Source organism: Columba livia, chromosome 4, assembly GCF_036013475.1.
Source record: "Columba livia isolate bColLiv1 breed racing homer chromosome 4, bColLiv1.pat.W.v2, whole genome shotgun sequence".
Taxonomy (NCBI): domain Eukaryota; kingdom Metazoa; phylum Chordata; class Aves; order Columbiformes; family Columbidae; genus Columba; species Columba livia.
This window is the reverse complement of record NC_088605.1, coordinates 41,336,639-41,355,317: the sequence shown is the minus strand read 5'-3', so window position 1 is coordinate 41,355,317 and position 18,679 is coordinate 41,336,639. Positions and strand designations below refer to the sequence as shown.

General features: G+C 34.6%; 1 protein-coding gene across 3 annotated transcripts in view; it reads right to left on the bottom strand.

The window, feature by feature from the left end:
* Positions 1 to 2,593: 2,593 nt before the first annotated feature.
* The window catches only part of SPOCK3 (SPARC (osteonectin), cwcv and kazal like domains proteoglycan 3), a 194,046-nt gene continuing 177,960 nt past the window's right edge, over positions 2,594 to 18,679 (bottom strand). For all 3 annotated transcript variants that reach the window (XM_065061384.1, XM_065061382.1, XM_065061383.1), the window contains exons 8-11: positions 13,457 to 13,678; positions 6,697 to 6,759; positions 5,304 to 5,441; positions 2,594 to 4,299 (exon numbers count right to left, since the gene is read on the bottom strand). In XM_065061384.1, the coding sequence (XP_064917456.1) occupies positions 4,127 to 4,299; positions 5,304 to 5,441; positions 6,697 to 6,759; positions 13,457 to 13,678 (596 nt within the window). In that variant the 3' untranslated portion in view covers positions 2,594 to 4,126. The remainder of the gene's footprint in view (positions 4,300 to 5,303; positions 5,442 to 6,696; positions 6,760 to 13,456; positions 13,679 to 18,679) is intronic.

Genomic DNA, 18,679 nt, shown 5'->3' with positions numbered 1-18,679 from the left:
ATGCTGTGGTCAGACAGGGACAACAGGCCACTGCTCTGTCCACCTTGATTTGAACTGATAAATTTCAACCACCTTGGCAAAAATGGTTACAGGCATGAGCATAAGTTTCGTAGATACCCTCGTCTGAAGTTTTAATCAATTTTTTCTGTGGGGTCATGTGGAATGCTGGTGAAGAGATGTAAAATGCTTTGTGTTAATCTCCATGACCTTACAGCATGGAGATTATTTTTTAAAATATGCATGCACATTTCACTTGTAAAACTCACCTTCAAGAGGACAGACAGATATTGTGCAGGACTCTCTTTTTGAGGATTTGCTTCAATAAGCACCCAAAACACAACCAAAATTTCAAGCAGAGGTGTCATTTTTTAGGCTAGGCGACTCTGTTTCCCATTCCTGCTCTGGTTCCTTAATGTCAAAGACTCATTTCTACTGCTGTTTCATTGGATGAATTAGCAAGTTAGCAAACTGCACCTATGCTGTACAATGGGTACGACAACAGTCCGTTAGCAGAGATTTGCTCATGAGCAAGGGTTACCCTATGGCTTCAGCATGTCCACTATGGCACTTCCCTTCAAGAGTGGGTTGTGTTTTTTTAAAACTTCTGATATTTTAATTACTTACAAAGCAATAACTGGTTAGGCTGGAGATTCTTCCAATCCATTACACTGTTCTTCATGTTTATCCCAATCTATTTCTTCAAACAGAAACTTGCTGACAAACTACTTAGTGTCCACTGAAGTACCTTACATAAAGTTGTGGAAGATTTGCTGTTAATGTATTTAGATGACTGGAAAAACAGTAAAACGGATTACTGTATTTCAAATACGTTTGTGCTGCCACAGCTCTACTTATATCCCATTTTGAAAGGCTTTTAGTAATTACAAACACATACGCCATTCTAATGAAGAAACCCTGTAAATACAGATATTATTAAATTTCCTATGAAACATAAAATTAATCCAGTTCTTGTCCATGTGCATAGAGCAAGTAAAAATTTTCCCACTATCATTATGGTCCATCTTACTCAGTCTTGTACAAAAATCCAGTTTTTGTAAGAGCAAACTAATGATGCCAATTCATTTGCATTTAAACTAAGCATATTTAAGTAGCTTTACCTGAAATATTCCCTCTAAAGACTATATAATAATTTATTTCACTGGTCCTGTTCTTCCTTACTTTCCAAAGAATCTGAGAATTATAATTCCACCCATTCTCAGAAGACAAAAAGGATTAACCACTGTGTTGGAAAATCTCCACAGTTTTATCGGTATCTTTCCATATTTTTAAGTAATACATATATGTGCACAATTATCAAGCAAATTACAGTGACACTGTTAAAATAATAAAGTTTTGAAATAAAGGCCTCCCTACTGCTTTCTGCCTGACTGTACTCATGAGGACACATCCCTGTGCAAATTTGTGAAAATGATGGAAAAAATGATGGTTCAGTTATTTAGTGATTTTATACTAAGTCTTTGCCTTTATTTGTTCTACTTACATGCATTTCTTTAATGCGGCAGTGAAGTAGTGTCCAGTTCATTTGGTATCATGAAAGCAAATCGACTCAATAATATTAATCCATTGACAAATTTACCTACTTTTTTTTTTTTTTTTTTTAAAAAAAAGGAAGGATGTTTTCCAAGGAAATCTCACACTATCAATCTCTTCTCCGACTTTCCCTCATGAATGAGAAACAATTTGAGTGTTTGTTGTTGCTGCTTGAGTCTTGGACCACAAAAATTTTCTCAACTTACCCTGAATATCCATTGTCATGGTTCTTTAGTAAATTTAGCTATCTCGACTTATTTTTGACTTTATGACACATAGCTTTGATACTAAGGAACTAAAATCCATGCACATTCCCGCCTCTTCCAGTTCAGTGGAGAATTTCCAGGGAAGAAAGACTATAAACTTATTTTGTGCTCTTCTGCATGACAGCTCATTTTAGAATGGTCTTCATACTGTAATCCCATTAGGCTAAACACATTATGAATTCTCTTTCCACACTTTAATACTTCTAAGATCACAAGTTTTAATGAAATCCATTTTTAGGTTGTAATCTAATGACCATTTGTCACATCAGAAAAAAACCAAACCAAACCAAACAACAACAGTACTTGCTACACCAGCCAATAATGACAACATTTTTTTCTTTAGGTTCTTTATTTAAAATCAATTTATATATCAGTTAATTTCAGCCATATGAAACTGTTCTCTGATAAAACCCCACTATATTGGAACGGTACACTCTTAAGCTACTTTTATTTAAGAAAATAATACAACTATGCCCCACAAATTATGACAGAGTTTAAAAGGAAGTCTCTCTTTCTTTACTATGTAATGAAGACAAGTTCATAAGAGTACATGACAAAGCTATAGAAATTCAGGAAAAAATACAGAAAAATAAAAGTTCCCTATGGATTTTGCCTTAAGTCAAAAATTCTTTACTGGAAATAAAACATTAATAAATGGCTTTATACAAATAAATACATATTTTAATAGGTGATATGTATCTGATACATGAATTCTTCCTGTTTCAAAATTTCAAACTATGCAAAAAGTCAAAATGACGGGCTATAGTGGCCAAAGGTTGGTTACAAGAGTCTTTATTTTGCAAACTATACAGAAACAGTAAAAAAGAAAATGCATTATACTTTTTAATATTACATAGGATAAACATTAAATTTAGTATTTAATTTGTAGAAACTAATACAAATAGGAAACTGATTTTCCTTTCAATTAACGATGGGAAACCAGTGATCCAATTTTGAAATTACACAACCTGTAGTATTACATTATACAGGTCACATCAATTTTATTGTGGGCAGAAAGTAATAGATATGATATGAACAAAGATGGTGGAGTGCCAAAATGTCTGCACAATTAACATGCTAACATAAATACAGTGATTAAAGTAATTTTCTCTACAATCAAATCTGATGTGCTACCCTACACAATGATTATAATCTATTCCACATGGTAATTACAGAACAATAGGAAAAAAATTAAAATAACCCACTTTCCTCATTCCAGCAGCAGTACCTATACTGGCATTAATTTGGTAACTGGGTGTGTTTAGCTATTGCCTAACATCCTATATTGGTATGCATGCTAAAACCTCTCTATTTCTATTTTGCAAGGCACCTTTACAATACGTTCTCTAAGTTTCTGCACTAGTAACAGAAAACAACAGGAATTAAGATAAAGATGCAAAACTATTTCCTGAATTAAGAAAATAAAAAGTATCATTGTACATTTATTAAAAACTACCTGTGAGCAAGTGCCAATACTCTGAAATACAGTCATGTATAAAGATAACATAATTTTAAGCAAATTTTTTACCCCATGTAAAATATTTTACGCTAATCTGATTAGACAGAAACACATAGAAACAACAAAGGATGAAGCAATGTTTGAGTAAATAATGATAAAGCCTATACAACCTTGACATGAAGGAAAAAACAAATAAGGAAGGACAAGTAAACTTTAGAATTACAGAATTGGTGCTTGTCCATGCTACTGCTTTTGAAAAGTCCTTTTAATAATCTAGCCATTTACTAATAAAAAACATAACTGCAAACGCGAAGGAGGACTTTGCTTTATATCTTCCTCCTAATATTTTTTTTTTCTCCACACCTTTGGTTAATTAAAGGCTGGTGAGATGCTACTTGTGCACCAATGGTTTTCTACTGTAACACATTTTTGATTTATTAAATGGACAATTTGCAAAGCCCGCAAGGCCTAAAACAACGACAGAATTAAATTTACAGTATGTGTTCTGAAGAGGACATGCACAGTTCCAAGTAAGGGCAAATATCTTTTTACCAGACTTTTAAAGAGACTGGTTGTCTTTAGAGTGTATTTTGCACATTTTAATTTTCAGTAGGACATAACATTTGTTTCCTCAGGCTAGACTTCCAATGTATTTTCTTCAGCGCAAAGGAGTTTAAAAACTCAAAACCACATAATATAATTATTCTTATTTAAACAAAAAATGTCTATGACTCCAGCTGCAATGTTTGAAATAATAATACAAAATATACATTTTTGTTAGAATCCTTTTGATTTTGGAGAGCAAAGAGTGAATTTTAGAAAGGTACAATTCATGGACCACCTAATATCATCAAATATATCCACCATGATCATCATCATCATCAACATCATCATCTCCTTCATCTTCATCATCATCTTCAATTTCATCTTCATCATTCATTATTTCGTCTTCGTCATCTTCATCATCTCTCCATTCATGGAAATCACCAGAAGCAAAATCACCTGAAGTCTCTAAATCGATAGCTAGAAAGGTATGATAGATATAGAAAAGATACAGAAGATACACTACATATATATAGTATAATATACCTAAGTACACCAGAACATTTAGTTTCAGGACAACTACTTATTTTAATCTACACAGTGTGGTGTAGAAATAAAACATAAATAACAGGAAAATTCTTTTGTCTTAAAAGAAAACCACTTCAATAGGGATTAATTTCTCAGTGTGAACAAAAGGAGACAAATATTACAGATTTGTAGAACTATAATGAGTGCCAGGAACAACTGAAAAAGATTTAAGTACAATTTACAGATGATAATAAGGACTGCTGATCATCTATGCTGCCTATTGTTCAGTTCTTACACAGTATCTTTAACTACCTAGAACTGTCCCTTTGTCTAGGAAGAATGCTGGATTAGATGGACAATATGCTTGAACTTGCATGTCAGATATTGTGCTAAATTTACACTTTGTTTCAGGCTATGCAAAAGAAGTGGAAAGGAGTAATGCAAGAATTTTGTTTAAAAAAAAGGAAAAAAAAAACTATTGCCATTTTTTATATCTGGACATCAAACAAAGGTGGCATGGGAGTTATTGGAAGAAGTGGCATAGTGCTGCAGGGAAGGGAAAAATAAGGGAAGATTTTGTGTGTTGGGAACTTTCAGCAATTCCCTACAACATAAGCTGAAATAAAAGTCAAATTGAATTCACAAGCATGCTGATTACCCAAAGGGATTTCATCAAGCATTTTCAGGCTTGTCTAATGCTGCTCTAGATAATTAATTTTTCCAAGGTTTATATACACTATGCCAAACACATATATGAGGTCTGTTATTAGCTGACATAGTGATAGTTGCAAAAAATAATGAAGTAATAACAATTATAAATTATAATTTATTATTTTTTGTTTCAAAATCCGTGTAGTTGGGTCTCACATCTGTTCTTATTGAAGAAATGTAATCTGGCTGGTAACCAAAGGGAATAACACCTCTAAACCAAACACCACAAAAGGTTCTTAACTTACCACATTCTGCTGCACCGTTTGTTCTGGATCCCGTTACCTCATTACCGTATCTGTCAACACACCAGCACTGCCCAACGCTTCCATGGCACTGATTTGGTTTGTAATACCCATCTTCATCACATAAGGGGATGTACTGCCCTGTGATATATAGATATTGAGTAAGAATATTAAAACCCGCCACTTGGCCAATGTAGCACTTACAGCAGAAAGTAACTGCCCTTTGCTGTTTCCTCATTCCAGACTCAACACTGAGTGGTTTACTATTACTAAATTCAGTTAAGCTGAATTTGACTGAATATATAAAACGTGGGAGGGCAAAAACCACATATCCCTCTTGGACTGATTTCAAGAAATAAAGTGGCTGATCTTCCTTTTAAATTTTTCATTTATCCTGAGATACATATTCCTTACTGCCTGAACATCTCAATCAAGATATTCGCTGTATTCTTGGGAAAAGGCTCAAATGTAGCAACCAACCCTGAACAGAATGTTCTATAATCTGCGGAGTACAAACAAGTCTGAATAATAAGGGCCAGGCTTCCTGGACTAAATAACTATCTGCTACAAGGCTTAGGAGGTATTTTTATTTAATATATATTTTACAATCCTTTGAGTTACCTACTAATATTTAATTACCCCACCACTAAAGACAAATGCAGTGTAACACACCGATTTTATCGACGGCACATGTAAAAAAAGAATGCTAAATTTGCATTTATATGCAAAATACCAAGGCAAATTAGGCTCTAAGCTGAAAGGGTTCACCACCAAGAGTATAAGAGACACAACACAGGCTTATTTTGTGAGGCAGTGACTTGCCTAAGGCTGAATAATTCACTGTTTTTCATTTGGAACAAACTGAGACTTTTTCAAAGAAACCTATAATGCAGACAAACAACAATGAACACAACATTCATATAAAAGCATTTTGAAGCATACAGTTGTTAGAAACCACCCTTAGCATAAATACAGTTCTGACTACTTTCAGCCAAGCCTTTTATTGCACCTTTTATAGAGTGGCTAACAGTATAACAAAGACTTTACATTTCAGTAATATTGACACAGTAGAAACTGATTCACAACAGAGATTTCAATTACTTAAAGAGTATCACAGGTAAAGGATGAGCAGAGATACTAATTTAGGTGTGCCTTAGAGACTGACCTCTCTATAACTGTAAAACGTACCTTCTATTAGGGTAATAAAACAAATGCAATATCTTTTGGTGGGTACGGTAATAAAACTAAGTTTAGTAGCTTTCAAAAATTTCATAAATTTTGTTTCTAGAATTTACTTCAGTCTATCTTTGTTGGATTAATATTGATTTTATGTTGCTTTTTCACTAGGGTTATTTATGTAAGCAATAAAACCCTCAAAAAATGATCTATGGCTCACCTAGCAGCTTCTTTCCTCCTTGCTGCTTCTGAATGTTGCTGAGTTCTGTCTGGCAGGGTGGGTCTGAAATGACATAAAAAATGTTAAACAGATTACATTGTATCTAGGAAAGAAAGCATATGGCTAAGTTTTCACAGTTTGCTATGTTCTAAGGTAACTCTTAACTACTGATCTTAACAAACACACACATCCTGCACTAACCTCACTACAGCTACAGAATTATGAATTAGAGCAGCACCATGGATTTGTGCAGAAGGCCACCCTCAGCAAACCCAACTGTAAGTGAGCATCTAGTCACCAGTCTGGAGGGTTGAGCAATGTTAGACTAAAATAGTAACTTTATCACATCCTATTTTATCAGTCTACAGAAATCAGAGTGTAACTGTGAAGTTTGCCTCAAGTATTGGTCAGAAACAGTATGGCTCTTCTAAGTCTTTCCCTTTTGTCCTTGTTAGAAGTCATGTTCAAGTTTTGTATTTCACATACTACACTAAGAAAACAAGAACTTTCTCCACTGAAGTCTCCAAGATTGTGATTCTGTTGCAAAAATTTAAGACTGATTCCCATGGGTGCAAAGCCCCATATTCAGCAAACTAAGTGAAACTCAGTGACCAAACTTTGATGGCTGTAAGAGGCAGAACAGGTATTAAAATTAAGTTTGACATTCTTCAGAGTTGTGGCTTACTGCTCTTCTGAATAATTTAATTTTCTGCCGTCTATAAAAGCAAGTCACAGTATGCCCCGTGAATGGGAAGGTAATAAGACGTGAATGTGTATACTTTGCTGTGTTTGATTCTTTCACTTATTCAACAGTAAAGTACTAATCTCTGAATACTGATAATTCATATGTTAGACTTTTAGCACAAAGGCATTTCTCATTCTGAATCAGTAGTAGTATTACTGAGTTTACTCACATGTCTTGAGCTTATCCCATTCCCAGACAACATTCTGATAAATCTCACTAACATCTTGCATTCAGTGAATATTAAACGCATTTTCCATTTTAGTATACTTACTATTTAGAACACATTTGCCACGCAATTAACTCAAGGCTCCCTTCTGAAATATAATGAAACTATTTTTTTCCATGCAAACATTAAAAAAAAAAAAAAAAAAAAAAAAAAAAAAAAAAAAAATCTTCTGGGCTAATTTAAAGATAAGACTGGCCTAGTGTATTGCTGAAGCACATACCTAGACCTGAACCTGCTCACTGCACAGGGCAATGGGTAGGCAAAAATCACCTGAGTGGTGATAGTCCAAAGCAGCCTTTCCTGAATTCCTTCTGAAGGAAGACAAGAGTGCCCACTCTTTAGCCAGCTGAGAGCAGCATAAGATGTACAAAGGAGTGCAGGAATGGCAAGAATACATTATGACACGTGGAGGTGCTTTTCTTGTGAAAATGTTCAAACTCTGGTGACAAATGTCTATGTGAAAATCAAAAATACCTTTCTGGCGAACACAGAGCCTTTTGGCTGACATAGCCTAGATATACTAGTAGCTCTTACCTAACAGAGTAAAGAGAAACTGGAAGATTATAATAACCCCTTAATGATTACCAGGCTCTTTAAAATTTCTCTTGACTCTACATTTTAAATGCTATTTACATATTCCATACATGTAAGCATTATAAACATTTAGAGTGGCCTTGACTCTGGTGGGCCAGGTTCTCCCACTAAATCTATCATGATTCTTTTTAGAGTGAAGGCCTTAAAAGTAGGCTCTACTTTTAAAATAGGAGTTTTAGTACCAGAAATAATTTTCAAGAGGTATATTTCCAAGCAGCCAAACAATTTTCTGTGTGTGCCCTTGCAGACTTGACTTCATAACATGGGCGTTGGGTTTTAAATATTTAGTCTTTGAGTGTTTGCTGAGAATATATAAAATGTTATATCTCTTCTGGTAAGAAGTGCTCTGATGATGATCATGCTCACTATTATGCCAGAGATGCTCATTACATTTCAAAACTAAGGCTTCTGTCTTCCTTATATTTAAAGAGATAAGCTCTTAATTGTACAACATTCTGAGGATCAATTATTATTTCCAACTAATCAGTAATCTAAAAATAATAGTAATTTATGCACACAAGTACCACAGGCTAGAAGGATCTAAGATTGTGATGGACTTGTCAGTATTAGGTTCAGCTGGTTGACTCAATGATCTTGAAGGTGCTTTCCAACTTAAATGATTATTTTCTATTCTGTCTTCCAAAACAGATGGGAAATATGCTGAAGAACTAGTCAAATAGGAAAAACAGATGTATTTTGTTCTATGGAAAAACCCCCTAAACTAGAAACACAGTGTTGTATATATGTGGAAATGTAAAAATGATGGATTAAGCCTAACCAAAAAAAAAAAAAAAAATTCCTTTCTAGCTATAAACCTTTGGTGGTATAATTACAAAAAAAGGAATACCAGTAATCAAAAGGTAACAAGGCAATATGAGAAAATTACTTACCCAAAACTCTCTTCTTCGCAGAAGCTAGGTCTTCAAGATTCACACTTAAACTTTGCTTCTCAGGATAAAAGCAGCAAAAACTCTTAAAAATACTAAATCACTCTGGTGCTTAAAACTGTCAAAGAGAATGGCAGGCTAGAAGTTCTACCAATTCCTTTCGGTCCACAGCATATCCTTTTTCCTCTCTCCTCAAACCATAATTCTTCCCTCTTTATTTTCCAGTTAGTTCCTGAGTTTGGAAAAGCCTTCTTTTAGATTTCTGAACTTTTTTCAATTAAAAAGAGGTGGTTCTGGACAACTTTTGGGAGTCTTGAGCCAAGAAGAAAAAAATCCTTTACAAAAATCAGTGTGGTGGCTTCCTTTGAAATAGAAATTAACTTGACATCAGTCTGTCTGATAATCTGAATACAAATAAGAGACCTAATAATCTTCATCCTTAATCTACTTCCACAGATGTAGCAGGAATAGTCTTTCTGACAATGTTACTGGATAGCTGTGAGTGATTCATGAACCACTTAACAGCAGCCATCACAGTTCTTCAGTGCTCAAAATACTGAGTACCCCATGTTACTAATACTGGCCCTTAAGACATCAATATTCAGGTGTGTCAAGAGATGCTGCAAGGTGAGTATGATTAAGCTTTGACTTCCCCCCCAAAAAAAAAAAAAGGACATTAGCAGAACAATGGGAACAAAACTGGTATATTTGACAAAGAATGGCTAGGATTTTTAACAGCCATATATGAAGAAGCTACTACCCAGAAAGTGAGCCTCCAGCTTTCACAGATTCTCCATCTTATTCAATTACAGAACAGCGATTTTCCATCTATGAAGTAGACAGTATTTGGCAGAGCCCTTAATATTCTCATTGACTGAAGATTAGGCTGCCATATTGTGCCCTGCCTGTGCTTGTGGTCAAGTATTATAACTGTTCTTGGACAACCAAGGCTTGAATTGTAGGGATTTGAGGCACCAATACTGCACTTCGAGAAATCTTCCCTGGGACCTCTGTTATGTGTTAACGCACATTACACATTCCTTCAGAACCAGCTATAAACGTATTTGAAGTCCTGCAATCTTAAGACTGATGTAACAAATAAAAATCACAATAATTATTCTTCCGTAAGATGGACTAGTTTTAAAGTCATAAAGATGTCCTCTACCCTGACAGAGAGAAGAGCCTGTAAGAAAAAGGCATCTAGAGAAGTGCTGGACTAATAGATCCATGCAGAGGACTGCAACAAAGAAATACTTAGGTGCTAAGCATTCATATTCCCAGCAAAATTGGGTACTCTCCTACTCTGAAGCAGTGATGCAACAAAACCAACGCTGTAATAATGATGAAGCACCAGCAGAAAGAAATTCAATCTATAAAGGCCAACATGGCAAGTGCCTCAGCATTTAGATAAGCACTAAAGTGTTAGGCCAGCATCAATCAACCAAAAAAATAAGTTCTAAAGATGGGCACTGAAGCACTTGCATGAACTCGAGTTGAAATTAGAGGGCAATAGCAACCAAAGCAAGGATGAAGACTTGCAAAGAGCACTGGTAACGTGCAGATTTTGAAGTACTGCAGAAATGTATTATAACACCTTGGATGTATCTCAGAAATAGTAAACTACACTTCAAGCAGAATAAGACCAAGAAAAAATGCAAGAAGCACCACTGAGCCATACATAATTGTTTAAGCATTATTCAAGGTGGGACAGCTACTACAGGAAGATCTTTTTCTGAGCAAGAAAGATCTGACTTAAGTATTCAAAAGAAGGTGCTTATATTGACTAAAAGCTGTGAGTAATGTGCAGTAATAGGTCTAGTGTACTGTAATGCATCACGACAGACCTCAAGCAGAAAGAAAGAATACAGAAGAGTTCCAAGTACTTGTCTGATTCTGACAGTCTGAACTGTGAAGCTAAGAACAAAGAGCAAGAGGCCTTCTCTGACAATGACTCAAGCAAATACCATGTATTTTAAAAAAAATCACAGTGGAATTTCTATCCCAGTATGATACATACTGTTGACTAAATTTTGTATTCACTTTGAACATTGTTAATCAGCAGCAGTGCTGTAAAACTGTAGATCTGCCCAGAAAGCACCTACTAAGCTCAATTAATACAAAGTGCTGTCTACATGGTTTGAGGCATTCTGTTAATATCAACTCATTTTAGTAAACATCAGATGCAAGATACAAATGTCTCTACCTAGCCATCTCTCTGCTCTTAATTGCAAAGGTCTAGTTAAAGGTTTTATTTAAATTGTTCAATCAAGTAAAACATAACTAATCATGAACATATTACAAGGTTTAGAATAAAACTGCAAATTATGAATAGAGAACTCAGTGGGTCACTAATACACTAGGGACTGAGAACTCAATTGTGCAAGAGCTAACGATGAGATGTAACATAAGAAGACTATAATTTTTTTTTTCTTCTTACACTTTCTGAAAAGGAGAATACAGATTTTGTTGTGCTAATTTGGAAGGATGGAGTGCATGTTTAATGTGCAAGGATTGTCAAAACTGAGAATTTTACCTCATTTACAGTGTTGAGGATACATTTTTTTTACTATTATGTTCAAGCACACTGTGCTATCGCAAGCTCTCTAATCTGCTTTAAAACAGCATTTTATCACAACACCATGGTCAAGACCGTGAGGAAACTGGTAAAAAAGGAAGAAAAGCATGATAATGTTGGATTCTGTAATGGGGAGAATCAGTGTCACTGAAAGCTGGATCCCAGATTCTTAGCTTTCAGGGTTCCATAAATATAATTCAGCAGTATTTAGATCACTCTTTACAATACCATCCTTGGGTTCAAACAGTACAATGATCAAGTATTTTACACAAACAGTATTTATAGGCTATAGAATGCTAAACTACTTGAAACTAATCTGTGGAAGGGCTTTCTTAATTCCCTGATTATGTTGTACATACATGATATGAAACTGTTAGAAGAGCCAATTGGTAGAAGAACCCTTGACCATACAGACCACATGTTATTTGCTCTACTTTCTCTGACAATTGAGAAGAATTATGTTGCCCTCCAAAGAATAAGGGTTTATATATTAAGCTTAAATGGTTGTGGTTCGTTTTTGTTTCTGGGTTTTGTTTGTTTGTTTTTATTTTAAAGACAACCAAACAAAACATGTTATGTTCTTTACTTTAAGAACTACTTCTGGGATGGGTTATTTTTCATTAATGAAATTTTTTAACAGTACACAGGTCCTTATAAAAATACAAGCCAAAATATTGTTCTACTATAAAACAAACAAGGTGTTTTGAATGTTAACTTTTAAACTATAAATTACCAAAGAAAAGAAGCCTGCTGTTTAGTATGTAACCACAGAAGTACAGATTTATTTTTGTTCAGATTTACAACTGGCAGATGTAGCATGATAAAAGTCTCTATTTCCGCAGAAATCAAGAGTCAGCCCATAGATGCTGAGTGCTAACAGGAATTTATCACAAGAGTTTTAAGGAAACAAGTGAGATTTAAAAACTGATATTAAAATTTTTGAAAAGGCTGAACTGACTTTGCAAACTTTCCACCAATCTAGTCGTATTCTCTCTACTGGTAGTAGAAATTTGGACCCCCCGCTGTTGTTTATCCCTTTGAAAAATCTCCCTCATGTTAGTAAGTTTCAGCCAACAGTTTGAGTAAATGATTTGATTCATTATAACTAGTCTGATTGTATAATTTATGTGATGTCTCTCCTAGATCTAAAACTGTTATATGATCTCCATGAAAATAATGCTTACAGGTTGTGTTTATTTGTTTAACCAAATCACATCAGGGCATTAACAAGATATTCTTATAGGCAGTAAGAATCAATTGATTTTAGGTCCAAATGACTAGAAACAACTTTATCCATAATGTTAATTCAGTTATTTTAATAGGTTCATGAAATAGAACACTATGACGCCCTAGTATAGCAATAAAAATGTTTATTTTCTAATGCAGGTGAAGTAGATTGGGAAATAAATAATTTAAGTAATTTTGTTCTTTATTTTGACCTTTTTCCACTGTATACTTACTGAAAGCTGGCATGAAAAACAATATTGCTTTAAAAGCATTAGCCGCTGTTTTGCACTTTAGTTAGAATCCTTGGATTTCTAGCAAGCCTTTCCATTTAGCTTTTGAATTACTTCATTTTAGGTATTCACAATAGGTCAAAAACCTCAACACAAATTCATGGCACAGCATTTAAGAGCTTGTAGTTCACTATAGTCTTCTTAATATGTTAAAAAAAGATAAAGCGTTACAAAAAGGTCAGTCATATATATATGCAGGTTGTTCTCATCTTTTACCTTGCTGTCTTTGGAAGCAGTAGCACCACTCATTGTTAGATATCAAACTGTCCTTGTATGTGTCACAAGAATTGAAGAACGCTCTGGTGCATGGCTCGTTCTTGTCAAGGTAAATGCTTCCAAGTTCTGACTGGTCCAACAACAGGTCATAGTTCGTATCAAGCCTGTTAAACATCCATCCAAGCGAATCTTTACAAATTGGCAAAATACTGGTATCAAATCCTAAGAAGAAAAAAAAAAATATCATATAGCAGGAAAGATACAGCAGGTGCTGAGCTCAGCCACCATAAAAGAATGGGGCATCGTGGAAATTGCTACTGGGTTACACAGATACAGTATATAAATGGTGTATGCTATTGAAATACTAGGCATAAATTCTGTCTCAGCTTCATTCTAAAATATCATTAAATTAACCTGCTAAAAAAATTAATCCCACCATCAGTTTCAAAGCATTTAGAAATATGAAGTTTCTTGTCAAACATTATACCTATAGCACATACATTATGTACAGTAATAAATGATCTACAGTGATTTCCTGGAAAATAGTTCTGTTGAGGAATTTTAATGATATTATAAATCAGGAGAGTGACACGTAAGTGGTTTGCAAAGTTTACAAAACCAAGAAGATAATAAATTCCAGGTAACCTGTTGAAGTGAATTTTTTAATTCCTATAACGTATATTCAATTCTATGAAAAAGGAACATGACACTCAGCCTCAGCAATGCCTTGAAAGTTATGATCTTTTACTGTTACTTGATGTACTTCACATCTTGGAAGAGGCCATGGAAACGATGATTGCTAAGAGCAGCCAGCATCAGATCTACTAATACAGCCTGCACCGGCCCAAATTGATTGGAAAAAGGACATTCAGGAACAGGCTGATCTAGTTATACCTGTAGCCAGAGCTCAGAGCTCATGTTTGTTTTTCCTGCATCAGTTGTAAAGTACAAGCAGACTTGCATATGAACATGGATGGGAAATTCAGAAACTGCCAGGCTTCTTGCCTGTGTAGAAGATGTGAGCTTCATTTGATATACACACCCATTTTTTCCTGTTCATGTGCTGTGGGTTGTACCACAGGCTTACGGTGCATGTGGCCAGATGGTTGCATATATATCTTAACACAGAGTGAGATTTAGTAGCACTAAATGCTATTCTTCTCAAAGCTTTTATGCTAAAACTGATCTCTGAAAAAAACAGATTGGTGAATACAGCTATAGAAAAGTTGATGTGAGAGCACACAGGAATTCCCAGTTTCTAATGCTGTTAAAATCAAGCCTACCTGCTTTTGTTGTTGTTTGTTGTTGTTCTAGAAACAATAAAGAAATCTGAAAAGTAATTCTATTCTGCTAAAACAGATCAACTTGAATAACTGAGTAATTACATTTAGAAATCAGTAGATTTTCCTTTAGATATGGATGTATGGCAGAATCACTCATTTCGGAAAGGAAAAGAAGAAAGCTGATAGCATCAAAAACTCTCTGTGGAAGTGAGACGACCACATAAAATCCCCTTCCTCAGAAATCCTAAACTAACTGTGATTTTTTTATCAGGGCAGTCTCACTTTTTCTTGCTCCTTGTTGATCTATCACATTATTTCTGCTTGACAGAAAGAAAAAAAAATAAAGCAAGCCATTTCATACTTTTGAGATTTTTTGTGTGTTTACAACAATTTAAAACCATAGCCAAGCATTCAACCAACGGACTCTTCCTTCCTCTCCAGCCCCTATTAAAACATCAAGACAAAACAACTTATTTTTTGGTGGATGAGGAAGAGAGAGATAGGACCCAACTGAATGTTTAAGGATATGGAGTAGACATGTTACTCAGCTTAATCTGTAACAAATACCAAACCCATTTAACAGGTGTTTCTAATTTGAAAAATTCTGGAAGGTTCTTCCACCTTAAAACACTTTGTCTACAAATTAATGTTCAGAAGGTCTCTTAGAACTTCCCAGATATTTCTTTTTCTCTGTTATTCCTGCTTTTAGCTAGAGATTCTCTTCAAAAACTTGGATTCAGAAAGGGGTCAATGTGAAACATGTTGTTTCCTATCCTGTCTTTTGTGTACCTCCATGAAGGGAGGAATTATGCTTGTGCTCTCAACATTGTTCTGAATTTGGCATTCTGGTCAGCTCACCTAACTGTAAGACAAGTTGCAGAAAAAGAGAAACCATGAAGAGACTGATTTTAGTGAATAAGATGCCAGCTGCAAGGGAATGTAAGACAAAAGCCACTCTTCTAAAGGTGTATTCAGGGACGGATCTTGTGGGCCAAAGTAGATAATTGTAGACAATACATCTGCATGGGGAATTTTAAGCCTAAGTTTATTGAGAGAGGCACCACTTTCAAGCTTGGAACGAAGTATTTTTCAATTAGCATTTGTTGTCCATGCTGGAAAAGCTCACATCATTAAATACTCTGTATTTCAAGACACTAGAAGGTAGTGTTTATCTATTTAATAAACCCTACTAAGGAAAAGGGTAAAAAACTCTAACGCCTGCTTATTTCATTTCTCTCAGTCAATTTCAAATTCTACTCTTAAAATAAATCTAAGAATACCAAAAGACCCCTTAACATTTAAAAGGTTTTATGCATCACTAAAGGAAGATTGGAACGATGTTATATATCTGCAGAAGACTTTTATTCCTATTTTTTCTTGATTCCTTTGACTAGCATTAGCCTGTGAACTGAGTTCATCCTCTGTTCCCATTCCTCATTTTTTCTCACTTCTATATAGCTTTTAGATTTTTTTTTAAAGTGTGTCTAATAGTGATGTCCCACTGGATTTCTATCTATTACATTTGTGACTGTTGAGAACAGAGCCTGAAACTAAAACATTTGCATTGGAGTCAGCAATGTCAGTAAAAACCAAATTATTTTTATTACAAATCACTGACATAAACAGAAAAGCACCATAAAAATGTCACTAGGTTCTAATATATTCTATAAATGCATGTAAAGTTCCATAAAACTATAGTTTAATAATTAAATGTAGTGTTTGAAGTCTGATATTCATGCTATACACTTCCTAGTAAACAGGAATATATTATAACTGGCATATGAGAATTAATAAAACTACTTCAAACAATAACATTTCATATAAGAAACTTATTTTGTTATTTCCAAACCTGAAAAATAATGTTTACATATATTAAAGCTGTCATAGACTATCTATTAAACAGCATCATATATTGGAGAAAAAGCACTGTGGCTCATGGGATCTAGCTTTCTACTAAACAACTGGTTGATATAATAATTTCAAAAACTAATTATGTTTTACCTTGACAGTAGTTTATTTTTCTTTTTTTTTTTTTTTTTTTTTTTTTTTTTTCAGAATTTGTTTCTGATGTAGTTTGTATTTTTATTTACAGCCTGGATATATTTGTTGTTGTTTCTACTATTTTTCGAGTTCTTTATCTTCTCTAGTGTTTACAATGTTAGTATTTGGAAAATCACATCTCTTCTTAGTTTTCATTTGGCTTATTTCTACCAAACCAAACTCTTTCATGACTATCAATCACTGTAGTATAGTGTAGAGAAGTCTGAAATCTAGGTCAAATATTAGTTTAGGTGAAATAAATAAAAATGGCTAAAGTGGTTCAGAAGTAAGCCAGACACACATTGACAGTGACAGAATCAGCTTGCTTTGATCTAAGATGTAGCAGTCCACATCCCCCAGAACCGCTACACTACATAAAGATCACCATTGCAGTTCCATGTTCACATTATGAACCCTTAAGAGATTATGTTGGTAAAGTAAAACTCTTGGTTCGATTTTAAAGAATCTTTAAGGAACTGTCAAAACTTTATGAGAAGTGCCTTCTCTCTGCGATGACTTTCTTCCTCTACTATAATACTGATAAAATAATGGAGCTGTCACTCTAGGATATGATATACTTGACAAAAAGAGTCAGGAAAGCACTTAAGTACATAGCTAGAGTTTAAATTGCTAATGTGGTTTGACACATGAAGGGGGCAGGTGATACAGAACTAAGAACCACACAACCACCAGGTGACCTGGAATTAGGAACTTAATTGCCTAAATCACAGACTACATATATTGTCACTTTGAGTGCCAACAAGAATGCTGTTGTTACACATTTTTTACAATTGTGACACAAAGCAAAAAAGCAGAAACTAAAGGACAAAAATTAGTATAGTGGAAGGATAGTAATTTATTATTGACAATTAACTGCCAGGATGTTATACTGAGGAGACCAAAATTGCTGCTCAGATGTATAAATTATGAGGAAAGAATTTATCTTTCTATTATTTTACCCACTTATTTGAAATCTGTTTCCATATACCATAATGAAATGAGCTTTTATGCAGCTATTTCTGAACATTGTCTAAAACTAGTGAAAGTGAACAAAAGACCTATTTAATGTTTACCTGAATTTCACCTAATGCATATACAGCAAGGTAACTTTATCTAGAAGAATGTGAAGTACCAGCTTAAGCTCTTTTCCTCAGCCAAAACAATCCCAAGGGACATATCACTGAGAATTACACCCCTCCTCCATGGCTTACACACCAGCATTCAAACCATTTCCTCAAAAGGAACCAACAGAAATGCTCCTGTGTTTCTGGCTATTTCTCAGGGGAGAATTTCAACTCTTCATAAATATAATCTTCTTTTCAAGGCAAAACTATTGTTTGTCTGCTTATTAAGCTCATAAGTAATAAATCCTTGTGCACATTGAGGAAGATAGCTTTAGACATTATGTGGAAATCAAAACAGCATACATAGATATGGCTCACATATTGCATTATATAAAAATTGTTTATTTAAATGCCAAGAGAAGTAAACTGCATGATTTGTTCCCATACCAGTACACTTGCCAGTACAATACATTGAGAAATCATACAAGTGAATAAACAGAGATGTACTCTGCTAGTCCTGACTACCACCATCTAGACCATGGCTTTTGCTTGTTCAGCATGCAGGCTGCATAGCAAGAAGGTTTTCACTTGTGATGGATTTGTCTAATATTTTGGCTATCAGAAAATCTTCAGTTAACAGCACCTCACTGCTGAGGCCTTCCATGCACAAGCTGGGAACAACTTTTCCTTCTTAATATACTTTCATCAGGATAGAGCTGAGCAGGAAGGGCTAAAGAGAGGACTAAGTAAACACAAATGCTTTCTGTCGTATTTGCTGTTCACAAAAGTGTTGATCTAGGTGAGACTCATCTGGCTCCACGCTAGCCCAAGGAGGA